Source organism: Aquarana catesbeiana, linkage group LG02 (assembly GCF_042186555.1).
Source record: "Aquarana catesbeiana isolate 2022-GZ linkage group LG02, ASM4218655v1, whole genome shotgun sequence".
In the NCBI taxonomy this organism is placed as follows: Eukaryota; Metazoa; Chordata; class Amphibia; order Anura; family Ranidae; genus Aquarana; species Aquarana catesbeiana.
Genome location: NC_133325.1, coordinates 160481811 through 160505371, shown reverse-complemented (window position 1 = coordinate 160505371; position 23561 = coordinate 160481811). Strand labels below are relative to the sequence as shown.

Genomic DNA, 23561 nt, shown 5'->3' with positions numbered 1-23561 from the left:
ACACTCTTCTCACAAAGTTTTATTTTTGTTTTTTTATTGGGATTCCCTGAATATATTGTTATTAGTTGTCACATCTGACAGAATTTTTTTTTTTATTAAATTTTTTTGGGGATTTTAAGCATTTTATTTTTTTTAAGGTTTGAATTTTTTCAAAGGCTGATCTTTGTTCAATGTTGTTTTTATTTTTACTCCAGAATATTTTTGTGTGTGTTTTGTGTGTCATGTTACCCCAACACCATTGATATCTTTTATTATTTAATCTCAAGGAGATTGATTGTTTGTTGGTGTCCCTTGTTCATTTCACATTGTATATTTGAAATGTACCTGAATCCTCACAAACAAACTGTCCTTTTTGAAGTAAAACACATAGGAGAGTATAATTCAAAACAAAAATTCTTTATTAAGGGCTCAGAACCAAACAAAGAGGAAGGCAACACTGGATCAACAGGAGAAATTAGCGAAGCCTGGGACCCCCAGGGCAGACATCAAATCTTGAACATCAAAATTGGTGGCCTGAGGAGTCCATATGTAAGGGAGGGCAGTCTGGTCCAGAATTCGCAGAGATTCGGATAGCAGCAGATGACATGTGTGTCCCCAGGCTGTGGTACCACAAGAGGCTGCATTTTTTGGCCGACCAGACTGGATCCAGGGTCCTCACTTTCTGGTCTTCCTTTCACACTTCATTCCGGGCTGTGGCTGTGCAGTTGGAGATGTTTAGTAGGAATGGGTGGAAGGCGTGTGATCAGACGCTTACATCAGGAAATGTATGGTTTATTTATGTAAAAGAATACAGACATATAGTCATATAGATATAGGAGGAGGTGTCCTTGAGGCAGCTGATGCCTGGATAGAAAGCGTCTTGCTGCCTAGGGATAGGAAAGGCCTTTCCTATCCCTAGGACACATCCTCCTACTAGCAACACCACCTCTCCCCATGTACACATGTCGGCCTACCGGCCCATACAGACTGTGCTCCAGTTCTCCTGGCTCTGATGAAGAGGTTTTCCTCGAAAGCGTCTTAAATACCTGCCTCAATATGGGCACACCCCAATTTTAACTTCCTAGTACTTATTTTGTTACCTGTTTTTCCTTTTTTTTATATAATATTATGTAGTATTTGTATGATTTTATATCTATATGACTATATGTCTGTATTCTTTTACATAAATAAACCATACATTTCCTGATGTAAGCGTCTGATCACGCGCCTTCCACCCATTCCTACTAAACAGTCCTTTCCAGACCACCCCTGGTCAGCTAAGGCAGTGGGACACGCTCCATCATCTCCCCCAGTCCTATCTCTGACTACAATACTACCTTTGTTTTACAGCAAACGATCTCACAAGCGCAGGAGTATTTTTCACCATATCTTGTTCACACTTTTGCAGTTGGAGATGTGGCAGGAGGAGGTGTAGGACCTGGAGGAGGACTGGGAGGACCTGGAGGAGAAGGAGGAGGAGGACCTGCAGGAGGAGGAGGAGGACCATCGCAAAGGTGTGTCTGAGCTGTCATTTGGCCCCTCATACCTTTGTTAAGAGCCTCCAATATGAGTGCCTCACACAAGACTTGTTGGCCCTCCTCCATCCTCTGCATTTTATAGGCAATGGTGGCAGCAATGTCCTCCTCCACGGTCTGTCGTGCTCCCAGGACCTCTGTAGCCCTCCAAAAGAGTCCTCCGGTAGCCTCCTCTAGGGCACTCCTCCTACTGCCACTTTCTCTTTTTTCAGGGGGGGTGGAGGGACCTGCAGATCAGCCAGCCGGCTCGGCCCAGCCACCTCCTGGCTGAGACTTCCCTGTGTATGAAAAAGGGACATGGTTGTAATGTTTTGCTTCATCAATCACAATCCTAAATTAGTACTCCAAACTAACATCTAGGTAACATCATTGATTGGACAAGCAGAAATATTTAGAGGAATGCTATACCTGGCTCAATCTGGGCTCCTCCACATGTTGCCTGGAAGGCCCAGGTTGGGCGTCAGAAGCCTCAGCCGGGGGGGAAGGAAGCGTGGAAGGAAGACTGGAGAGGGATGGCCTGGGTTCAGTCTGGCCTGCCAGAAAATGCAGCCTGTCGTAGTACAACATCCTGGGAACATAGATGTCATCTGCTGCTCCGGATCTCTGTGAATCCAGGACTTTCTTGCGCTCCCTTAGATATGTGCTCCTCAGGCCACCAATGAAGATCTTTAAATAGGTGATGTCTGTCGTGGGGATCACCTGCTTCACAATTTCACACAATTGCACCAGTGCTGCCTTCCTCTTTGCTTGGTTCTTGTAATGGGGGTGTTTAATCTCCCACAGACATGGCCGCTCCCTTAAGATATCTATGAATACTGACATGAAGTCATTGTCTTTCACTAAGATATCCATGTTCACTGCAAGACACAACACAAGACAAAGCCTAATGTCAGACAAAACTCTCCTAATCTTGTTACAATATAGGCTTCAATGTAGAAGCAGTATAGGCACAAGTTTGTCTCTTACCTTCGTTCTTACGATCGGCGCGTCCAATGCTCCTTCCTCCTTCGCTCACAGATCGTACGTAATACGCACGCGTGTTACGCTTTATACACACTGTGCATGCGCGTAACTCCGCCCACCCCTGACGTTCTTTCTAGTCTATTCCTCGCCCCTTTTCGTTCGGCGCAGTGGGGGAAGAGCACATGGCGGAGTCACAGCAGGTGCGTGCTAATTGCAGGAACGAGGAGGAGGAAAGCCCGGATCCGGACACGTCCCGATCCAGAAGGAGACGTTTTAAGGCCACAAATATGTCCTTTGGGGAGATGTTGGAGATGATCGACATCATGAAGAAGTCCGACTATGACGGAAAGTATGGGCCTTACCCCAACATCAGAAAGGCAAAGATCATGGCGAAAGTGGTCAAAAGCCTTCACAAGAATTTCGGGGTACGACGATCGAAAGATCAGCTCAGGAAGCGGTGGTCGGACCTGAAGTTAAGAGAGCCAGAGCAGTACCGAAAGATCCAGAGAGTGCTGCAAAAAAGTAAGTAGTTGTGCTGTGTTCCTATTCTTTCTGTCTTTATTGCGTTCGTGCTGCTCCATGTGCTTTTCTTAATTGTACAGTTTAAAAGGGCAACTTTAATGTTCATGGGCCCATTATTCGTTCGTATCAAACATTTTTCTTTCGGCCTCTAAAACACCATTGTTTAGGCCATATGCATTTTCCCACATTTTTTTTGGGCCTACTTGGATGCCAAATAGTTGTTTGTGTAGATGGGTTTGTTACTAGAATGAAATGCCAACTAGATTCTGTGTAAGGAGAGGACACTGAGCAGCTGTTTTCACATCTGGACACTGGAGCACTAGTGTGGGACACAAGAACACCATTTTTATTAGGGGGTCACACAGGTGCTCCAGTGTATACTATAGGGGGGTCTCCATCTGTGAAGCTTGTACTAAACAGGTAAAGTATTGCAGCTTGACAAAGGACAATAAAAAAAATACATCTTGGAACTCGGCTAAAATAGACAATTGTACCCCACTTCCAAGCAATGTTTCCTATTTCTAGTTCTGCCATCAAATCTCTGTGTGCTAATTATACCATTTTTGTTTTACATAGGGGAGAAAAGACTCGGAGGACACTCCTCATCCGAGGAGACCATAGACCCTCCACCTCTGGAAGAAGGGGAACTAACACCAACCCAAGAAGAACAGGAGGAAGAAGAAGATGTGGTGGAGATTGGCACCACAACAGGTGAGTGTCTGCGACCACAGGCTCAGGTAAAAGAGATGGATGGTGGCAGATTTTTGAGACCTGTTTTTGTTTTCTTTCTCTCTTTTTAGGTGATCGTGATGTTGTGGATCCAGAAGGTTTCACATCAGAAAGTGCCCAGATCCTGATCGGGGAGATCATGGGGTGTAATGTTGAACTGCAAAACATACAGCAAAAAATCAATGATGTTATTAAAAAAAATAATAACATCATTGATGTTTTTGGGGCGAATTTAAAACCCCACAAAATCACTTTTTGGATTGTGGTCCAATCTTTTAAATATTTTTGCAATGTTTTGAAAAGCCAAATTTGGAGGATGCACACAGTGTGCCAACATGTGCTATCTGCCATCACGGGAGATCAATGGACGCGTTTTGGGGGTGCAACCCCTTCCTCAATTATAAAGTAGCATTGAGGAAGGGCTTGCTCCCCCAAAACACGTCCCTTGATCCCCCCTGATGGCAGATAGCACATGTTGACATTCCTAAATTGGTGTGCATCTTCCAAATTTGGCTTTTCCAGGGGTGATTTCCCCCCATCTGAACGCTATATAAAACCCAGTTCCTAAATACTGATGTCTGATATAGCCTTCAGGTTTTACCTAATGTGAACTTTGTAAGTTCAAGTTTTTTGGCTTTCTTGTTGGTTTTACACAGGCCTGTTTTATCTGAAATGGACATTTCGATTTTTGATGCTACTGCAAAAATTGTTATACAACAAACATGTTGGTTTGTTTTAAAAACCTTTGGTAAATGCACATGTGATTGTACAGGTATAAAAAAGTTGCTTACTCAAGAATGTGTGGATTATTGTCTCAACACTACAATACAACACTTTTGGGGTGATGTAATTGCTGTTTTCTGCAAAAATGGGTGTTATTTCCTAAGGGCAAATCCTCTTTGCACTACAAGTGCAGTTTCAGTGCAGTTGCAAGTGCACTTGTAGTGAAATGTGTTTTTGCATTTAGGAAATAACTGCCAACAGTGCTTTGTTTAAGGTTACACAATCACGACATTTTCTGGACTCAACACCTTTCTGTCAGGGTCAGCTAAAACAAACACAAGCAGTAAATGTCCACCAAGAATTTCTTTTTTTTTTTTTATTATAAAAAGGCTTCACAGATTGTCTGGCATATTGATAGCCCCCCTACCCGCAAAGAACTCCAGGTAGCGTAACCGGACATCACGGGCACTCAGGGAGGGCAAGCCAGGACGGCCACTTTCAAGCGCCATCAGTGTGGTTTGATGTAGGATTCCGGCCTCAGGCCCAACTGAGCCAGCATAGTTGGCCGAATGTTTCCTTAAAAAGTTATGGAGAACACAGCACGCCAGTATAATATGGTTCAGTTTATACTCCGCCATATGGATGGGTGTCAGAAATAGTCGGAACCGGCTGGCCAGGATTCCCAATGTGTTCTCCACCACTCTTCGGGCTCTGGCCAGCCGGTAATTAAAAACCCTCTGTTCCGGGGTGAGGGTCCTCATTGGGAATGGCCGCATCAGGTGGTCCCCCAGCGCAAACGCTTCATCAGCAACGAACACAAATGGGAGTCCTTCAACATTGTCCTCTGGAGCTGGCAAGTCCAAGCTGCCATTCTGGAGATGCCTGTAAAAATCCGTCTGGGCGATGACTCCACCATCGGACATCCGGCCATTCTTCCCCACGTCCACATACAGGAAGTCGTAATTGGCCGACACCACAGCCAACATCACTATACTATTGAACCCCTTGTAATTATAATAGTACGACCCCGAGTTGGGTGGTGGGACGATGTGGACGTGTTTCCAATCAATTGCCCCTCCGCAGTTAGGAAAGTCCCACCGCTGGGCAAAGTGGGAGGCCACAGTCTGCCATTCCTGTGGCGTGGAAGGAAACTGTTGAGGAAAAAACAATAAACATTACTATTTTTTCACAGAAACATGGCAAGCAGATTAGGCACAAACATTATGTGGCAACCTCCAGATAGCATTTAGTAAGGGGAATTTAACAAGGCCAAAGTATAAGGTACACCTATCATATTCCCCCTCCCCCACTCTCATGGGCCATTTCTAACATTATAGGGGAGGGGGGGAATCTTGGACAGGTAACCCTCTTCACTTCATTGAGAGCTGAATGCCTAAATAATGGGTATTACTTGGAACAGCCCCTCCTTAGTTACGCTATTGGCAGACCACTGGACAGGTAAGTGTCATAATACAAAGATCTAAATACCCATTGTACACATTTGAGGACATTTGGACATTCTGCTATTACCTATCAAGATAGTAATAGAATACAAAAACTTGAAACAGTACCATTGGAAAGTATACAGGCAGGCCCTTGCACTACATGCTTTGGGCAATTCATCCATAAATCTGACCAGTAAAGAGGTGGGTATAGTGTGTATGGGTTTGGCAAAGTCAGCAGATAGATGATTGAGGATACATAGAGAATTGGGATCAGCTGACTTAGCAGTTGGGGGAGGGAGGGTTACAAAAAATTATTTGGCGACACCAACAAAAAAAAGCCTCTGGCACTCTGCCAGAATTTAAATCAAAAATAACATTTCCAAACATTTTAGGGGGTGTTTGGGGTAAAGCACTACTATAGAGCTGATAAAATACATTGTTAAGTGACTACATGAGGTGAATATAGGCCAGGAGACACCATGCTGGGGAAGTTATTGAAGGGCAAATGTGTATGAAGGACCTAAAATAATTACATAAAAATCCAGCATGCATGAGGACAAAGGGGACATTCACAGCATATTACAATCATGGTAATTAGGGAATGAGGAAAGAAATACAATCTATTAGCAAACATTCAATACAATAAAATGTGATTTAAAAGGATAAAAATTTACCTTCATATACTCCTTCTGCAGGACCTGGATGATGGCAGAACAGGGATGATGATCCCCAGAGCCTGGGGGGAGATGCCTGTCGAGAACTTCAAGTCCTGCAGGCTTCTCCCTGTCGCCAAATACCGCAGGGTAGCGACCAACCTCTGCTCCGGAGTGATGGCTTGCCTCATGCAGGTATCCTGCCTGCTGATATAGGGGGTCAGCGAAGCCAACAAACGGTGAAATACGGGGTCCGTCATCCTGAGAAAGTTCCTGAAATCATCAGGATTATTCTCACGGATCTCACGGAGCAAAGGCATATGAGAGAACTGGTCACGCTGAAGCAACCAATTCGTGGTCCATGAACTCCTCCCCACCCTGTTCATGGACTGGACTTGTGTCAAGGTCAGGACCCCAACACCAAGCCCCCGAGGGGTACGCATACGAAACATGGCTAGAAAACAGTCGGCTGCTCAGAACGAAGTAACAGGACGCACTGAAGAACAGCAAGGCCTGTGAAGAGCGACCTGAAAACCAGTAACGAACGAACAAGAATACAATGACTACTTAAAGTCACGTTGAACTTGCTTGCACGCACTGAAGAGCAGATACAAACCCACAAGCACAAACTGAACGGCAGAAAACGATCTGAAAGCCACGAGTCTGAAAAAGCGCGAATTGTCTCTTACCAAACTTTTACTAACACGAGATTAGCAAAAGGAGCTCAAAGGGTGCCGCGCTTGGTTCTGAACCGGCCTTTTCTAGTCTCGTCATACATGGTGTACGTGACCGCGTGGTTGGCGATCGGAAATTCCTACAACTTTGTGCGACCGTGTGTAGACAAAAAAAGTTTGAGCCAACATCCGTCGGAAAAAATCCTAGGATTTTGTTGTCGGAATGTCCGAACAAAGTCCGACCGTGTGTACGCCCTATAACTCTTCACATACATGCAATGCCATGCTTACAAAGGTATTTTGTGCTTGTCCAATTAAGGTTCAATCATAGCTTTGATGTTGAAGTTGCAGCTTTATCTTGTCTACTAACCTTTCTATTGAGCATTTGTAGTTAAAAATGTTCTTTCTTTGACTCTTCGTGAGCAGTTTAAAAATTCTTTACTCTTTTATATTAGTAAAGGAATAATATTCATAGAGAGGGTAGATTTCAGATGGCCAACAGTTATCAAAGAGCACTCCTGAGACTAATTACTAACCTCCTTTCAAGCATGACTGATAATTTTGCTTCATGATGGTTAACATTAATGACAGGTCAAATCATTCTTTAGTAATAATTTAGGTAAATGTTCCAAACCCGTTCTCTGCTCTTCTGCCCCATGCTGGCTCTGCTGTCATTCTGGAGAACAGAACATTCCACCCCACACAGGCACGTGGAAAGTCCTTGTGCCGAACACAAATGAACAAGCTCAGAGCTCTGTGATAGCCAACCTAGTTTAATTCAAAGTTGATATAAATAATGCTCTGCATAGAATCAAAGGAATTAAAAGCACAGCCTCCCATAACAATAGCAGTGGGGAACCGCAGGCGCTTTATTATGCAAAATGCATAGAATTCCACAAGTCAGACACTTGAAAGTTTGCCCAGGAATTCTTACATGGGAAACTGTACCCCTTTCATTAGAGCGTGCTATTAAACGAGCAGAACAATATGTGCGCTATTATAAAATACTGTGCACAGTGAGCATAACTGCTGTTGCTTTTATTTGAACACAAAATATATTGTAGTGCTGTTTGTACATTATGCTTCTGAAAGAATGTTAAAATCTTTGCTTGTTTACTTTTTTTTTTTTTTTCTCATTTTTTTTTTCCTTTTTATTTATATTTAAGGTGTTATTAAAGTTTGTGTGTGTTTTTTTTTTTTTTTTTTTTTTTTTTTTTTTTTTGTGTTTTTTTAATAGATCAGAAACCTAATAATAACATGAATTTGCTTTTTTTTTTTTTTTTTTTTTTTTTTTAATCTTTTTATATACATTTTCTTTTTCTGAGCTGCTTTTTGAAGCTGTCCCCTGGCGGTGCTGCCACACTACCCATTATATTTGTACTCCCTGTGCCGCTGGGACATACAGAGTCCAGCAGGACTCTCCTCTGCATGTTGATTGAAACTACGATTCAGAGCACCACTCATAAAGGCAGGACACAGGGCCACTGCCAATCACTGCTATGGAGGAAGAGAGGTATGTGCGGCACTCTGAATGGCTGCCTATGCATTTGTGGTTTAAACCAGGAGGAAATTTGTATGGGAATTCATGGGCCACGCTGGCACAGGGGGCACATATATAACGATACAGCTGGGGGACAGTTTCAAAAGGAAGCTCAGAGGAGGAAATTTAAAAACAAAAACAAATGCGTGTAAGTTATGTTATTAGTATCTGAGTTATGAAAAAATGACTGTCATTTTAAAGCTTAATTTCAGGCATATATATATACAGTATACTGTACTTTTAAGCTGTGTATGTTAAAAGACAAGGTTATATCCTACATTTTAAAATACCTTTTATATACTTTCAGCCTCTTCCTGGTTCCTTCCCCATTAATATACATACGCCAGCGCACAGATTGTCAATGAGATTCTACACCCAAAACACACACCCATTGATCTTTTTTCCTGTATCCTACCTCCAGCACATACACATTGGTCTTTCCCGATATCCCTCCTCCAGCACACACAGTGGTCTTTCCTTTGTATTTCTCCTCCAGCACACAAACATTGGTCTTTCCCCTGTATCTCTTCTCCAGTTCACATTCATTGCTTGCTCCCTTGTATCCTTCCTCTAGCATACACACGTGGGTCTTTTGCCCTTAACCCTCCTCCAGCACACACATACAATGATCCTTCTCTGTGTCCCTCCTCGAGCACATACATTGATCTTTCCCCATGCCTCTCCTCCAGCTCATACATTGATCTTTCCCATGTATCCCTTCTCTATCACACACATTGGTCTTTCCCCTCTATCTCTCCTCCAGCATACACATAAAATGGTCTTTCTCTGTTTTCCTCCTCCAGTACATACATTGATCCTTCCCTGTGCCCCTCCTCCAGCACATACATTGATCTTTCCCTGTGCCCGTCCTGCAGCACATGCACTGATCTTTCCCATGCGTTCCTCCTCTATCACACACATTGGTCTTTCCCCTGTATCCCTCCTCCAGCACACACATTGGTCTTTCCCCAGTATCCCTCCTCCAGCACACACATTGGTCTTTCCAGTGTATCCCTCCTCCAGCACACACATTGGTCTTTCCAGTGTATCCCTCCTCCAGCACACACATTGGTCTTTCCAGTGTATCCCTCCTCCAGCACACACATTGGTCTTTCCAGTGTATCCCTCCTCCAGCACACACATTGGTCTTTCCAGTGTATCCCTCCTCCAGCACACACATTGGTCTTTCCAGTGTATCCCTCCTCCAGCACACACATTGGTCTTTCCAGTGTATCCCTCCTCCAGCACACACATTGGTCTTTCCAGTGTATCCCTCCTCCAGCACACACATTGGTCTTTCCAGTGTATCCCTCCTCCAGCACACACATTGGTCTTTCCAGTGTATCCCTCCTCCAGCACACACAATGGTCTTTCCAGTGTATCCCTCCTCCAGCACACACATTGGTCTTTCCAGTGTATCCCTCCTCCAGCACACACATTGGTCTTTCCAGTGTATCCCTCCTCCAGCACACACATTGGTCTTTCCAGTGTATCCCTCCTCCAGCACACACATTGGTCTTTCCAGTGTGTCCCTCCTCCAGCACACACATTGGTCTTTCCAGTGTGTCCCTCCTCCAGCACACACATTGGTCTTTCCAGTGTGTCCCTCCTCCAGCACACACATTGGTCTTTCCAGTGTGTCCCTCCTCCAGCACGCACTCTCCAGTTTCTTCTCCAGAGGCTCCTCAGTCTGCAGTCACATACTCTCACCACACAAACTGAATATTAAACACTGTCCGTGTTCATCCGATAGACATTGCACACTGAGCCCAGACACGCAGTCAGGCTCAGCACTCAGATGATCATACACTAGTAGATTTTCGCACAAATGTATGAATGAAAAATCTTGTTAATACATTTGATAATGCCAACAGATTTGGTGAATGTCATTCCAAAGTACTTCAAAATTTTCTTTGCTTTCAACATTCACTTTTGTAATGAATGATGTCTCCTGAATGAAAACCTCTGTACAGTTGGAAATGTGTTTGAGAAAAATGTTCTATCCTTCAAACTTTCTTGTCACTACTCTACAATACCACATTTTGGCCACTGGATGGAGCTGACAATTATAGAAATTCATCTATTACATTATCTAATTACTGGCACAGTTAGTGTAACATTCGTCCAACTATTTTTTTTTTAATAAATAAACCCCTTAGTGTTACTGTAGATCGAGGGACATCTGCAGTTTATCCAGTTTCTAGAAGCACTAAAATTATGTCCCTGGTGCAAAGGGTGACAACGTTTAATGCAAATTAAATACAGAAGGAAAGAACCGTGGGCATATGAGGTACACCCAGACTATTGATGTGCTTTTTATTAAACTTACATTTCTTACTGTTCTCTTCCAATGTTCTGATCATTTGCTTTGCCTCAAGCCCTCATCCACCTTTCAGGAAGGGAATTGGAGATGTTACATATTTAAATATATACCGTGTGTGTGTGTATAATTAAAATATATAATTTCAAGTAGCAGTCTTTAAAATTGGTTTGATGATTTTACATGAAAACATATATGGACCGATTAGCCTATTTTATTTCTGTCTGAAAGCCAGCTCAAAGCAACTAATTTTATTCAATGCTATCTCAAAATTCTTTTCAAGGGCATAGAACATTGTATGTGGGGGTTCGTATGCCACTGGGGCGGCAGAGTCACAGACATCATCGGACCCATGGGGGGAAGCACAGGAAACGAGATCGGATGAAGGGTGTCATTCAAGAAGAAGGCCACGATGAGTCCCTAGCTCATGGTAAGGATCAATCAGGATCTGTGTATGCAGCATATAAAACAGCTATGAACTAAAATCTTTTAAACTGACCACTAAATGTAAACTACACTTATTACATGGGCTGCTAATACATATCCTAAAAGTGTGCTTAAGAGTTCTCGTACTCACACAAAAAATTACTTATTGGTTGCATTAATGATTTTTATTTTTATGTATCTCCTTTGCAGCCAAGTTTTTACTGCTATCCATTGCTCCATTAGAGATAATGATTTTGCCAGGACATAAAGGAAAATCTCCAGCAACAACAGACTTTTTAGTTGTATTATCCTTTGTTATTGTGACAGTTAGGCAGCCCATACACTCGTAATTTTTTTTTTTTTTTTTTTTCCGTTCAGCGAGGTGGTTGGACGAAAAAAATTAAAAAATGTATTAGATTTCCCCATCCACACATTCAATGTGGATGAGGGAATCCCCCGCTATACTATTGTGTTCTGACGGCAGGAAGCCTTCCCTGCTGTCACAATGTAATTATAGCTGGTGGCACTGAATGATTGGGGAAAACTTGACAGACTGGTTGTACAGAAGTTGACTGTACAAACGGTCCTTGCTGACCTGGCCGAGTTTCAATCCCTGCATGGCTGGCTTTAGTTAAAGTAGAAGTCCGCAGTAACACTAAAATCCCTACATCTACAGACATCCACGATCTAACACTAACCTATCTAGCCCTGTAATGAAGAAATCGGTATACATACTTTTTTGAAGCCCGATCCCATGCTGAACTGTCATCAGCGGCTTCGCTGTGGAGGCAGATGCAGAGGACACAGCGGAACAACGGAAGCCCCATAGTAAGTCTATTGGTGACGTTCCTTCCCATTCATTTCACAGCTGTTGTCGGCCGTGTCCTCTGCAGAGCTTTTGCCGCTGGAGAACGGATCAGCTTCAGAAAAGGTATGCATACTAATTTCTTCTTTACAGGGCTAGATAGGTTAGTGTTACATCATGGATGACATCATAGATGTCGTTAGATGCAGGTATTTTAGTGTTAGGGTGGACTTACAGTTAAAGAGAAATCTAATGGAGTCTCAGACAGCAGTAAAAAGCCAACAAGATTCAAATTCTTCATCATTCCAACAAAAAAAAAGTTTTGACTGCACTTGGACTTTGAATATCTTTTTGGTAGTTCTCCTTTCAGAGAACTTTAAAATGACCATGCAAAATTTGAATTACCTGCCAAGGTCAAAGCATTGCCCTGCATTCCCAGCTAAATAACTGATGCTAACTAAAGAGATTGATTTCAGAGTCCTGAGACCTAAATGGCTGTTAAATATTTTGGGGCACTATATCAAAGTATAATAATTTCAAAGAAAAGCCTACCACTCTAAACCATTTGCTCTGTCAGTAATTGTCTATACATTTCCTCAACTGTGCCAGATTTTCCATGACATTTCCTACAGCATAGTATAGGAATTCACAATAGACCTCTGAATTACTATTAATGTCTTTTACATTTCTTGTGTTTGTGAAATGCCTGACTTATTGGGGTATTTTTAAATAATTAGTGGATTAAATATCAAAAACATGAAATGGAATACTGTACATGTAGTAATTTGCCATGGCATAATATAATTTCTGTGTGTAGCACGTGAAAACGATAATCTGTGAAAAATCAGTCATGACTGTTATAGCTTCTATAGTTTACACGCACATGAACTTTAATGGCATCCCAGTCTTCATCCGTAGGGTTCAATATATTGAGTTTGGCCCATCCTTTGCAGCTATAACAGCTTCAACTCTTCTGGGAAGGCTGTCCACAAGGTTTAGGAGTGTGTCTATGGGAAATGTTTGACCATTCTTCTAGAAGCACATTTGTGAGGTCAGGCACTGATGTGGTGGAAGAAAAGGCCTGGCCTGCAGTCTCTGCTCTAATTTATCCCAAAGGTGTTCTAGGTTGAGGTCAGAACCAGTCAAGGTAAGCCAGTGAAGTTCCTCCACCCCAAACTCGCACATCCATGTCTTTTTGGACTTTGCTTTGTGCACTGGTGCGCAGTTATGTTGGAACAGGAAGGAGCCATCTCCAACTGTTCCCACAAAGTTGGGAGCATGAAATTGTCCAAAATGTCTTGGTATGCTGACACCTTCAGAGTTCCCTTTACTGGAACGAAGGGACCAAGCCCAACCCCTGAAAAACCACCCCACACCATAATTCCCCACACAGCTAAACCTTGTGGACAGCTCTCCCAGAAGAGTTGAAACTTATAGGTACAAAGGGTGGGCCAACTCAGTATTGAGCTATGGACTAAGATGCCATTAGAGTTCATGTGAGTGTAAAAGCAGACATCTCAATACTTGGTAATATAGTGTATATAGTATATAGGCAAGATTGTGATGTCACCCGCCCTCCTCTCCACCAACAATCAGAGGAAGCTTTGTATTCACTCAGAAAATACAAAACACCTGCGTGTGGCATGGGAAGTCTCCATCCCACTGCTGGAACACAGCGCTATATATATACTGTAAATAGCTGAGGCTACATACAGTTCATACAGTGCTGATAACTACTGCATCTCTTGGTGAAGTAAATAGTTCTTTTGGACCAAACAAGTGATGTCAATCCTCTGACATAAGTACATTTCTGACAATCACTCTCTGCTGGTCTTTAAATGTTTTGCAATCTGCTATGTAACCACATATAGCTGGCGCAACAAGAAAATAAATATACCAAGCGCCTCTTATTTATTTTCCAATTTTTTTTTTTTTCTTTTGTTCAATAAGTCTTTTTATAGGTAAGCGTTCTTGTAGTGCTGGTTATATGTGGTTTGGTGTGATGTGAATTTGCTGGCTGCTTGCTGATCAAGCATGTTAAATCTGCTATTTAAATTACTAAAATATTTTCTGATATGTAATAAATTATAAATGATTTTATCCCCCCTATACCCACAGTAAAGTCTTCCTGCGGCACACATAGCACTGACTGAGAAGCTGCGCTGTAGATAACCTTCTCAGATTAGTATGGACACCCCTTGTATATTGATATGCCCCCTCCTACAGTGCCTGTAAATATCTATATGGAATATTATAAATAAGGTTGTGAAAAATAAGAAAATCATGTCAGTTTCTCAGATAAATAATTGACTTAACCTATAAAACAATAATGGCAAGTTCTTTATTATTTGACCCAGCATAATAAATAATTTATTGAAGTAGTTACAGTATACTAAAAACTGTTTATGGGTCACCCTGTTATGTACATTATTATTGTGCTCTCCAAAAGTGAATACCAATTTATAGTCGCATCTTACTGAAACTGTATTATTCTTCCTGTACAATACCTGGACAATAAGATAAAATGCAAGAAATATGATGTTTTCACACTTTGATAGGAACACAGAAGCGAGTAATCTGTTATTGTGTTCAGTTAAGCATCCTAATCATAAATCTCTTTGAGATCCATGGTGCAAACTCCAGAACAATATCCATTACAGCTGTCTCCTAATTCCCATTGTGTGCCTTGTGTAAAGTCACCTTGTAATGTGTTATTAATGCAGACACCCCATCCCAGAGAGTGCAGTTCATCCTTGGAACGGAGGAGGACGAGGAACATGTGCCACATGAGCTGTTCACAGAGCTGGATGAGATCTGTGTCAAAGAAGGAGAGGATGCCGAGTGGAAGGAGACAGCAAGGTGATGTATTATCAGAAATATCTCTTCTCTTACACATCCGTAAATAACTGGCTAATGATCCCGCAATGTGATTAAAGTTTGGCAGCCTTTGAGACCATGAAAGCTAGGTAGACATCCATTTTTCTTGGAAAGCTTCTCCTTTGGAAGGTCTATAAATCAAAGATATGGGTTTCCGTTAAGAAAAGAGGCAATGAACTTACTGCCATTCATCCAATAAATTGTAAAAGATTCTGTGCGTGATGGTCCTGATGTTAGGGGTAATGTTGGGCATATATGTAATCACATCACCCTAAGTGATAGTATCGCATAAGATGGGATTATGTCAGTGTTCATGACAAAAAAACATAAAATAAATAAGAGTAACTCCACTTTTGTTGAGAAAAAAACATTCCCCTCCTAGGTGGTCATTGTACATCACCGGGATTTTAAAGCGGTAGTAAACTGTAAAAAAAAAAAAAAAAAAAAAAAAAGAAAAGTTCCCATCTGCAAGGCAATATAATAATGTACTAGTATGCACAGCACATTATGAAAGACTTGCCTTAAAACGAAGCCCTCCAGCGGCCCGCTGTCACCGCTGCAGAGGCCTCCATTTTCACCCGGGGTCTGCCTTCTGGGTTCTGGGACTCTATGCATCTGATTGCCCGAGCCACGAGGATGTTATCGCGGGAGTCTCGGCTGGGGCACACAGCTCGGAGGAACGGTACGGGTATACCATTCCTTCAGAGCGCATTTAGGACATATTCATTTAACCTACAGGTAAGCTTTATAAAGCTTACCTGTAGGTAAGAATAAAATTCCAGGGTTTACTACCACTTTAACAAACTTTGTTGCAGATCTTTTGTTATTCTGAAGAAATCGCAGTTTGTTTGTGTCCATGTGCTCAGTGAATCTGTATGGGAGTAATTTTATATCAATCAATCAGCGGCTATACCTGCAGGGATCTAATGAGGAAAGTGGCAGGGTCTGCATGTCTTTAGACATGATTTCTCTTTTGATAGTATAAGAAAAAAGTAAAAAGGGGACCTCCACTGTGCCACATCCAAACTTATATTCTATCAGTAAAGACCTGCAGGAGCATGTTTTGCCAATATACAGACTTTAATGGAACCCACATGAGACAGACTAAAAAAATTGACAATCTTTATTTACAAGAAGTAGTAAAACACCACTGCGTGTACAAGATATATTAAACTATAGTACTCAAATACCACTGATGTATCATGTAATACATAGACCCAATTTGAATGAGGGCATGTATACCTCCACCTATAGGGTATAGGATACACTGTACAAGAGAGGCGTTCTTGTTATGGTCCAAATTGGGTCTATGTATTACATGATACATCAGTGGTATTTGAGTACTATATGTTTTTAATCTATTTTGTATACGCAGTGCATTTTTTACTACTTTTTTATAAACGTTTGTGTCTGTCTCATATGGGTGCCATTAAAGTCAGCATATTGGCAGGACATGCTCCTGCAATTCTTTACTGATACTCTTTGGAAATATCTCACCAAAAATTATATTTTTGTTGTAGGGGATGCCCAAATATGACTTGTTCCTTACCGTAGACTCAGTCAATCACACAAGCAGGAAATTACATTTCTGGGGGGAGTTCTGTATACCATGTGTAAAGAACACCTCCAGGTAGCCATATTGCATTGCATTCTACAGAAAATTACAGAGCTGCAGATTGAAAAGGAAAGGTAAATTACTAATAATATTTAATTACAATATGACTTGTGTCGCAATTGTATATGTTATTTTTTTTTATTTGCTATTTAGTTGCCCACAAAAGTGGAGTTAACCTTTAAGCAGCCATTCTGAATTATACAGAAATGCCAAAACAACTGTTTACAGCTGTTACTCTGCATGCAAAATTTGATTGGTCACATTTTGTTATGCCCCCTACAATACAAAATCTGGGAAACCCTGAATGTAATTTCTATCCAGGTGCAGCCTTTTAATAACACAAGCTGTTGGCTACTTCCACGGACAGCCTTCCCCAACAAAGGAATATTACACAGTCCCCAATTCACCTGTAAGAGTACAATGTTGTCGACCAAAGCATAAAGACATTATCATGCAATGGTTAGAAATATATTTCGCTGGGTTGCTAGGTATGCATAGAGACATGCGTTTACACCCATCTTTTCATGTGAAAATAGTAATCCACATTTCTAAAAATATGAAATATCATTTTTAGAAACACTATTCTATTTTTTGTCCTTTCTGTGTTTAACCTCCCTGGCGGTTTTCCCGAGTGTGGCTCGGGGTTAAAATTCAGTACCATTAGCGGTAACCCCGAGCCACACTCGGGATCGCATTGCAGGATCCTGGGGCAGCGTTACTTACCTTGTCCCCGGGATCCTGCGATGTCCCCCGCAGTGTCCGAGGGCTCCGTCCTCCTCCGAAGCCTCTCCGTGCCAGGCTCCGTTCCCTGCGAGCGGCGCGATGCACGGGGGCGGAGCCTGGCGGCAAATTCAAAAAAATGTCAAAATCATAACACATACAGTACTGTAATCTTACAGATTACAGTACTGTATGAAATGATTTCACATCCCCTTTGTCCCCAGTGCTTTGGCCCATGCCCTGCATGCAGTTTTACATGATATACACTGTTCTTTCTGCCTGGAAACTGGAGATTGTCCATAGCAACCAAAAAGTGTCCCTTTACGTCAAAAGTGGCTTTAGACCAGCTAGAAAACAGTGATAGTAAAGTAGAACACTTGCAGAATTGAGCGATAGTGAATTGTGGGGAAATTTATTTTATTACTATTTTTTTAAATTTTTTTTAATTATTTATTTTTATTTATTATATTATAATTTATGTTTTTGTGTTTCAAACTTTATCATACCCGGGATATCTACTAGACTCCGGTTTGGACAGATTTAAGTGTGTTATTGTTAAGATTTACAGACCTACAATATAAAACGCCAAATTTCCATGCAGAATAATTGTACCGCTTTCAGCACCTAAAATCCGAAATAATCATACCGCCAGGGAGGTTAATGTATTAAAATATTGTTACATTTATTGAGCATATGCCTTGTTTGGTACCGGCCATGTAATAAAACTCTCTTCGCTTTTTTTTATTTAACCATGAGTTGTAGAGCTTTTAATAGAAGTTGAGGTCCAGCAATGAAAAACTTTACCATCACAGTGGGTCCCCCCTCCTGCACTGCTCAACCATTTTACCTAGGGATGTTGAATAATGTAATATATTTACATTGGAGCTTGCTTTCCTGGAAGTTGGTGCTTTCCGCTATTGGCCAACATCCTTGGATATGGAACTTTAAAAGATCCGTGGCTGGTCGGGCAGTCAGATTACTGTTTTTATACTCCTAAAAAGTGACGTCACATCCAGCGCGCTACCCGACTACACCGGCTGTACCATCCGGCGGTTTGGAGTCCTATATCCGGTCCATTGGGGGCCTCTCCATATCACTGACCCTTACGGGCTCCACCAGTGAGCTGTCATCCCTTCCATTGGGTGGATGCTCATGCAACATCTGGCACTTACACATCTTTTGGTCACCCCCAGCACTGGCCTTTATATGCCTGAGTCAGCCTGCCGAGGTTTGGGAGAGATTGAGGTTCAATATCTAGCACAGTGTTTCTGAACCTTTTTACCTTCGAGGAACCCCTGGCAAAAAGTTTGAAATCTCGAGGAACCCCTGAAATAATGTTCACATCTACAGCTCACGGAACATTGGTATGGTCAGCGAGCTGTTGATAACAAAAATTATTTGTAGAAATAGCATTAAATAAAGAATAAATATTAAAACGTACCTATTTAATGTGAAACTTGTGTTTTCTTTTCCTGCAGAGCTGATCCAATTAAGGGGCCATTACATGAAGCAGAACACATTACATGGGACAGAGCACATGACAGGGGACATTACATGGGGCAAGGGACATTACATGGGACAGGGCACATTGCATGAGACAGAGCGCATTACATGGGACAGGGCACATGACGGGACATTAAATGGGACAGGGCACATGATGGGGGACATTACATGGGACAGGGCATATGACAAGGGACATTACATGGGGCAGGCCACATTACATGGGACAGAGGACATGACAGGGGACATTACATGGAACAGGGCACATGACAGGGGACATTACATGGGGCAAGGGACATTACATGGGACAGGGCACATTGCATGAGACAGAGCGCATTACATGGGACAGGGCATATTACATGGGACAGGGCACATGATGGGGGACATTACATGGGACAGGGCACATGATGGGGGACATTACATGGGACAGGGCATATGACAAGGGACATTACATGGGGCAGGCCACATTACATGGGACAGAGGACATGACAGGGGACATTACATGGAACAGGGCACATGACAGGGGACATTACATGGAACAGGGGACATTACGTGGACAGGGCACATGACAGGAGACATTACGTGGACAGGGCACATGACGTGACATTACGTGGACAGGGCACATGACAGGGGACATTACGTGGACAGGGCACATGACAGGGGACATTACGTGGACAGGGCACATGACAGGGGACATTACGTGGAACAGGGCACATGACAGGGGACATTACATGGAACAGGGCACATGACAGGGGACATTACGTGGAACAGGGCACATGACAGGGGACATTACGTGGAACAGGGCACATGACAGGAGACATTACATGGGACAGGGCACATGACAGGGGGCATTACATGGGACAGGCCACATTACATAGGGTAGGGGACATGATAGGGGACATTACATGGAACAGGGCACATGACAGGGGACATTACATGGCACAGGGCACATTACATAGTTAGTCAGGTTGAAAAAAGACACAAGTCCATCCAGTTCAACCATAAAAAAAAAAAAAATATCGTACAATCCAATAGACCCAATTCTATACCCACAGTTGATCCAGAGGAAGGCAAAACCCCCCAGCAGAGCATGCTCCAATTTGCTACAGCAGGGGAAAAAATTCCTTCCTGATCCCCCAAGAGGCAATCAGATTTTCCCTGGATCAACATTACATGGACAGGGCACATGACGGGACATTACATGGGACAGGGCACATGACAGGAGACATTACATGGGACAGAGGACATTACATAGGACAGGGCACATGACAGGGGACATTACGTGGAACAGGGCACATGACAGGGGACATTACATGGGACAGGCCACATTACATGGGGTAGGGGACATGACAAGGGACATTACATAGAACAGGGCACATTTCAGGGGGCATTACATGGGCAGGGCACATGACAGAGGACATTACATGAACGGGGCACATTACAAGGGACATTACATGGACAGGGCACATGACAGGAGACATTACATGGGATGGGGCAGGGCACATTACATGGGGTAGGGGACATGGCAGGGGAAATTACATGGTACAGACTGTTGGGCACATTGTGGGGGGACACAGCTGGGCACAATTCAGTACCAGCTTTCTTCTTCTGGCTTCAGAACTCATTTCATATCTCCTCCAGTGGCACTGTCTCCCCTCATGCCCGGCCCCCTCCTATCCTGTCCACCCCAGATGATGTCACCTACAACCACTCAGGAAGGACAGGAGGGGAGGAGGGGCCAGCGGGGAACAGCGAGCTACAGCCAATAGGATGCCAGCCGCTTCCCTGCCTATCTCTGCCTGTGTCTGTGCTATCCTCCTGTCATCTGCCTGCGACTGACAGTCGGATCGCCGCAGAACCCCTATGTGAATTGGATGCGGGTTTCTCTGCATCCAATTCACATAGCAGGAGAATGTGACTGGCTCTCTATGGAGCCTGTTCACATATCTCCGCAGCAGATCTGGTGCGTTTTGCAGGAAAAAGTGTGCATTTTTGGTCCGTTTCAGGTCCGAATTCAGCCCAAAATTCGGGCTGAAATCGGACCTGAAATGCTGAACCAGCACCCACCGGACCCTTGCTGTGGGACAGATGTGGCTCATATGTGAACCCAGCCTCAAAGTGTATGTAAAGGCAAAACCTTTAGAATTAACTGTTAGGAGTTAAATCCAATGTACACTATTTTATTGCAGTCTATTGGAAAGACTCACTCCTCAATGTCTACTGGTGACCACTGTCACTGAGAAGTAAGGGAAAGCGGTAGTGTTAAATCTTCCAATGGGGACCACTATTCAGGTGGCAATTGTCCTAGAGGAAAATTCCTCTCACTTTGAGAGGTTTCTCCAGGACAGAAAGTGAAGGGAAATCGTAAAATGGTACACATACGGAAAAAAAAAAAAAAAATGCCCTGATTAACCCTTCTCTGCTCTAGTAAAAAAATATATATATATTTACAGACTTTTTAACATTTTTATATTTTAAAGAAGTACAGTGGGTATAGAAAAGAATCACCCCCTTTAAAATATTCTTATTTTGTTGCTTTGCAGCCTGAAATGAAGACAAACGCGTTTTTTCCAGCTGTATTTACTCAGTGAAGCTTAGAACATCCAAGTAAAAGACACCAACAAATTTCTTGTAAAAAAATAAAAAAAAAGACACCAACAAAAATAACACCAACAGGTCAAAAAAAATATAGTCAAAAAACTGAATCGCTGAGTTGAAAAAAGGATCACCCCCTTTTGTTAGTCAGTATTTTGTTGAACCACCTTTTTGTTAAAATTACAGCCTTTAGTCTGTTGGGATATGTCTCTACTAACTTTGAACATCTAGACTTTGCAATATTTGCCCACTTCTCTTTGCAGAATTAGTTAAGTTCAGGTAATTGTGAGAGTGACTGTTTGTGGACTTCAGTCTTCAAGTCATTCCACAGATTTTCAATGGGGTTTAAGTCTGGGCTCTGACTAGACCATGCAAGGACATTAACCTTTTTCTCCTTCAACCACAGTGTGGTCATTTTTGCTGTGTGCTTTGGGTCATTGTCATGTTGGAAGGTAAACCTTCTTCTCATTGACAACTTTCTGGCAGAGGGCAGCAGATTTTCCTAAAGAGTTTAAGGGTATTTTGCCCCATCCATTTTTCTTTCTATCCTGACAAGTGCTCCAGTCCCTGCTGCAGAGAAACACCCCCATAGCATGATATTTCCACCTCTATATGCTTTACTGTAGGAATGGTGTTATTTGGATGGTGGGCTGTGTTGGATTTCCGCCAGACATATTGTTTGGTGTTGAGGCCAAATTATTTAATTTTAGTCTCACCTGACCATAACGCCTTTTTCCATGTGACCTCAGAATCTTCAAGGTGCGTTTTTTTTCAAAGCTTAATCTTGACTGCATGTGGCCTTTCTTGAGGAGTGGCATTTTTTTTTTGCAACCCTCCCATACAAGCCACATTTGTGGAGCATTTGTGATATTGTTGTCACATGCACACAATAACCACGCTTTGTCATAAATTCCTGCAGCTGCTTCAGAGTTGCTTTAGGCCTCTTGTTGGCCTCTCTGGCCATTTCATCCAGTTTGGTGTGACGTCCTGATCCAGGGAGGGTGTTTTATACAAAAAATGTGCCACTGCCCTCACCTATAACTGGCCTTTGCAGCAAGGAGCATTGGAAGGCAACGTATATCAAACAAAAGCCAATTAAAAATCATTGGAAAAATTCCAAGCGCTACTTACCAACCAGCCTGCGACCAACCAGATTAACCTGTCTAACATTATGCGTTTAAAAACAGGGGTTTATTTGCACAAATTTGCAAATGAATGCGTAAGCTACAGGCCCCAGCAAGGCACCCTGTGATCTGTAGGCCCTACCTCTAAGTAAGGTTGGTAAGTAGAGCTTGGAATTTTTCCTTGGCTTTAGTTTGATATGCGTTGCCTTCCAATGCTCCTTGCTGCAAAGGCCAGTTATAGGTGTGGGCAGTGGCACATTTTTTGTATGATTTGATTTTAGGTCAGGCAATGCATTGGCATCTTTGCAGCCATTGTGCTACATGCTGGGTGTTCAGTGTGCCCCTGTACCTTTAAGCAGGGTGGGCTCCCTCCAGTCCATCTGCCTTCATCTATCATCAGAATGCATGTGCTTCCACTGTGGAGCCTCTTATAAGTTAGAGGTAGGGTCTACAGATCACAGGGTGCCTTGCCGGGACCTGTAGCTTATGCATGTATTTGCAAATTTGTGCAACTAAACCCCTGTTTTTAAACGCATACTGTTAGTCAGGTTAATTTTGTTGGTCGCAGGCTGGTTGGCAAGTAGAGCTTGGAATTTTTCCAAGGATTTTTCCTTGGCTTTTGTTTGATAGGGTCTGTGGTGTACCAAATGCCTGCCACTTAATAATAGACTCCACTGTGCTTCAAGGCATTGATAAAGCCTTTGAAATGTTTTTTTTTTTTTAATATCCATCTCCTGACTTGTTCCTGTCCACAACTTTATCCCAGAGATCTTTTGACAGTGCCTTGCCACCCATAGTTGTTTGCTTCAGTTGCAC

At 42.7% G+C, this 23561-nt stretch overlaps 1 protein-coding gene across 1 annotated transcript in view; it reads left to right on the top strand.

Moving 5' to 3' along the window:
- Positions 1–23561, top strand: part of LOC141127358 (electroneutral sodium bicarbonate exchanger 1) — a 297513-nt gene that overhangs the window by 169648 nt on the left and 104304 nt on the right. The window contains exons 3-4 of the mRNA XM_073613700.1: positions 11367–11513; positions 15038–15173. Of these exons, the coding sequence (XP_073469801.1) occupies positions 11367–11513; positions 15038–15173 (283 nt within the window). The remainder of the gene's footprint in view (positions 1–11366; positions 11514–15037; positions 15174–23561) is intronic.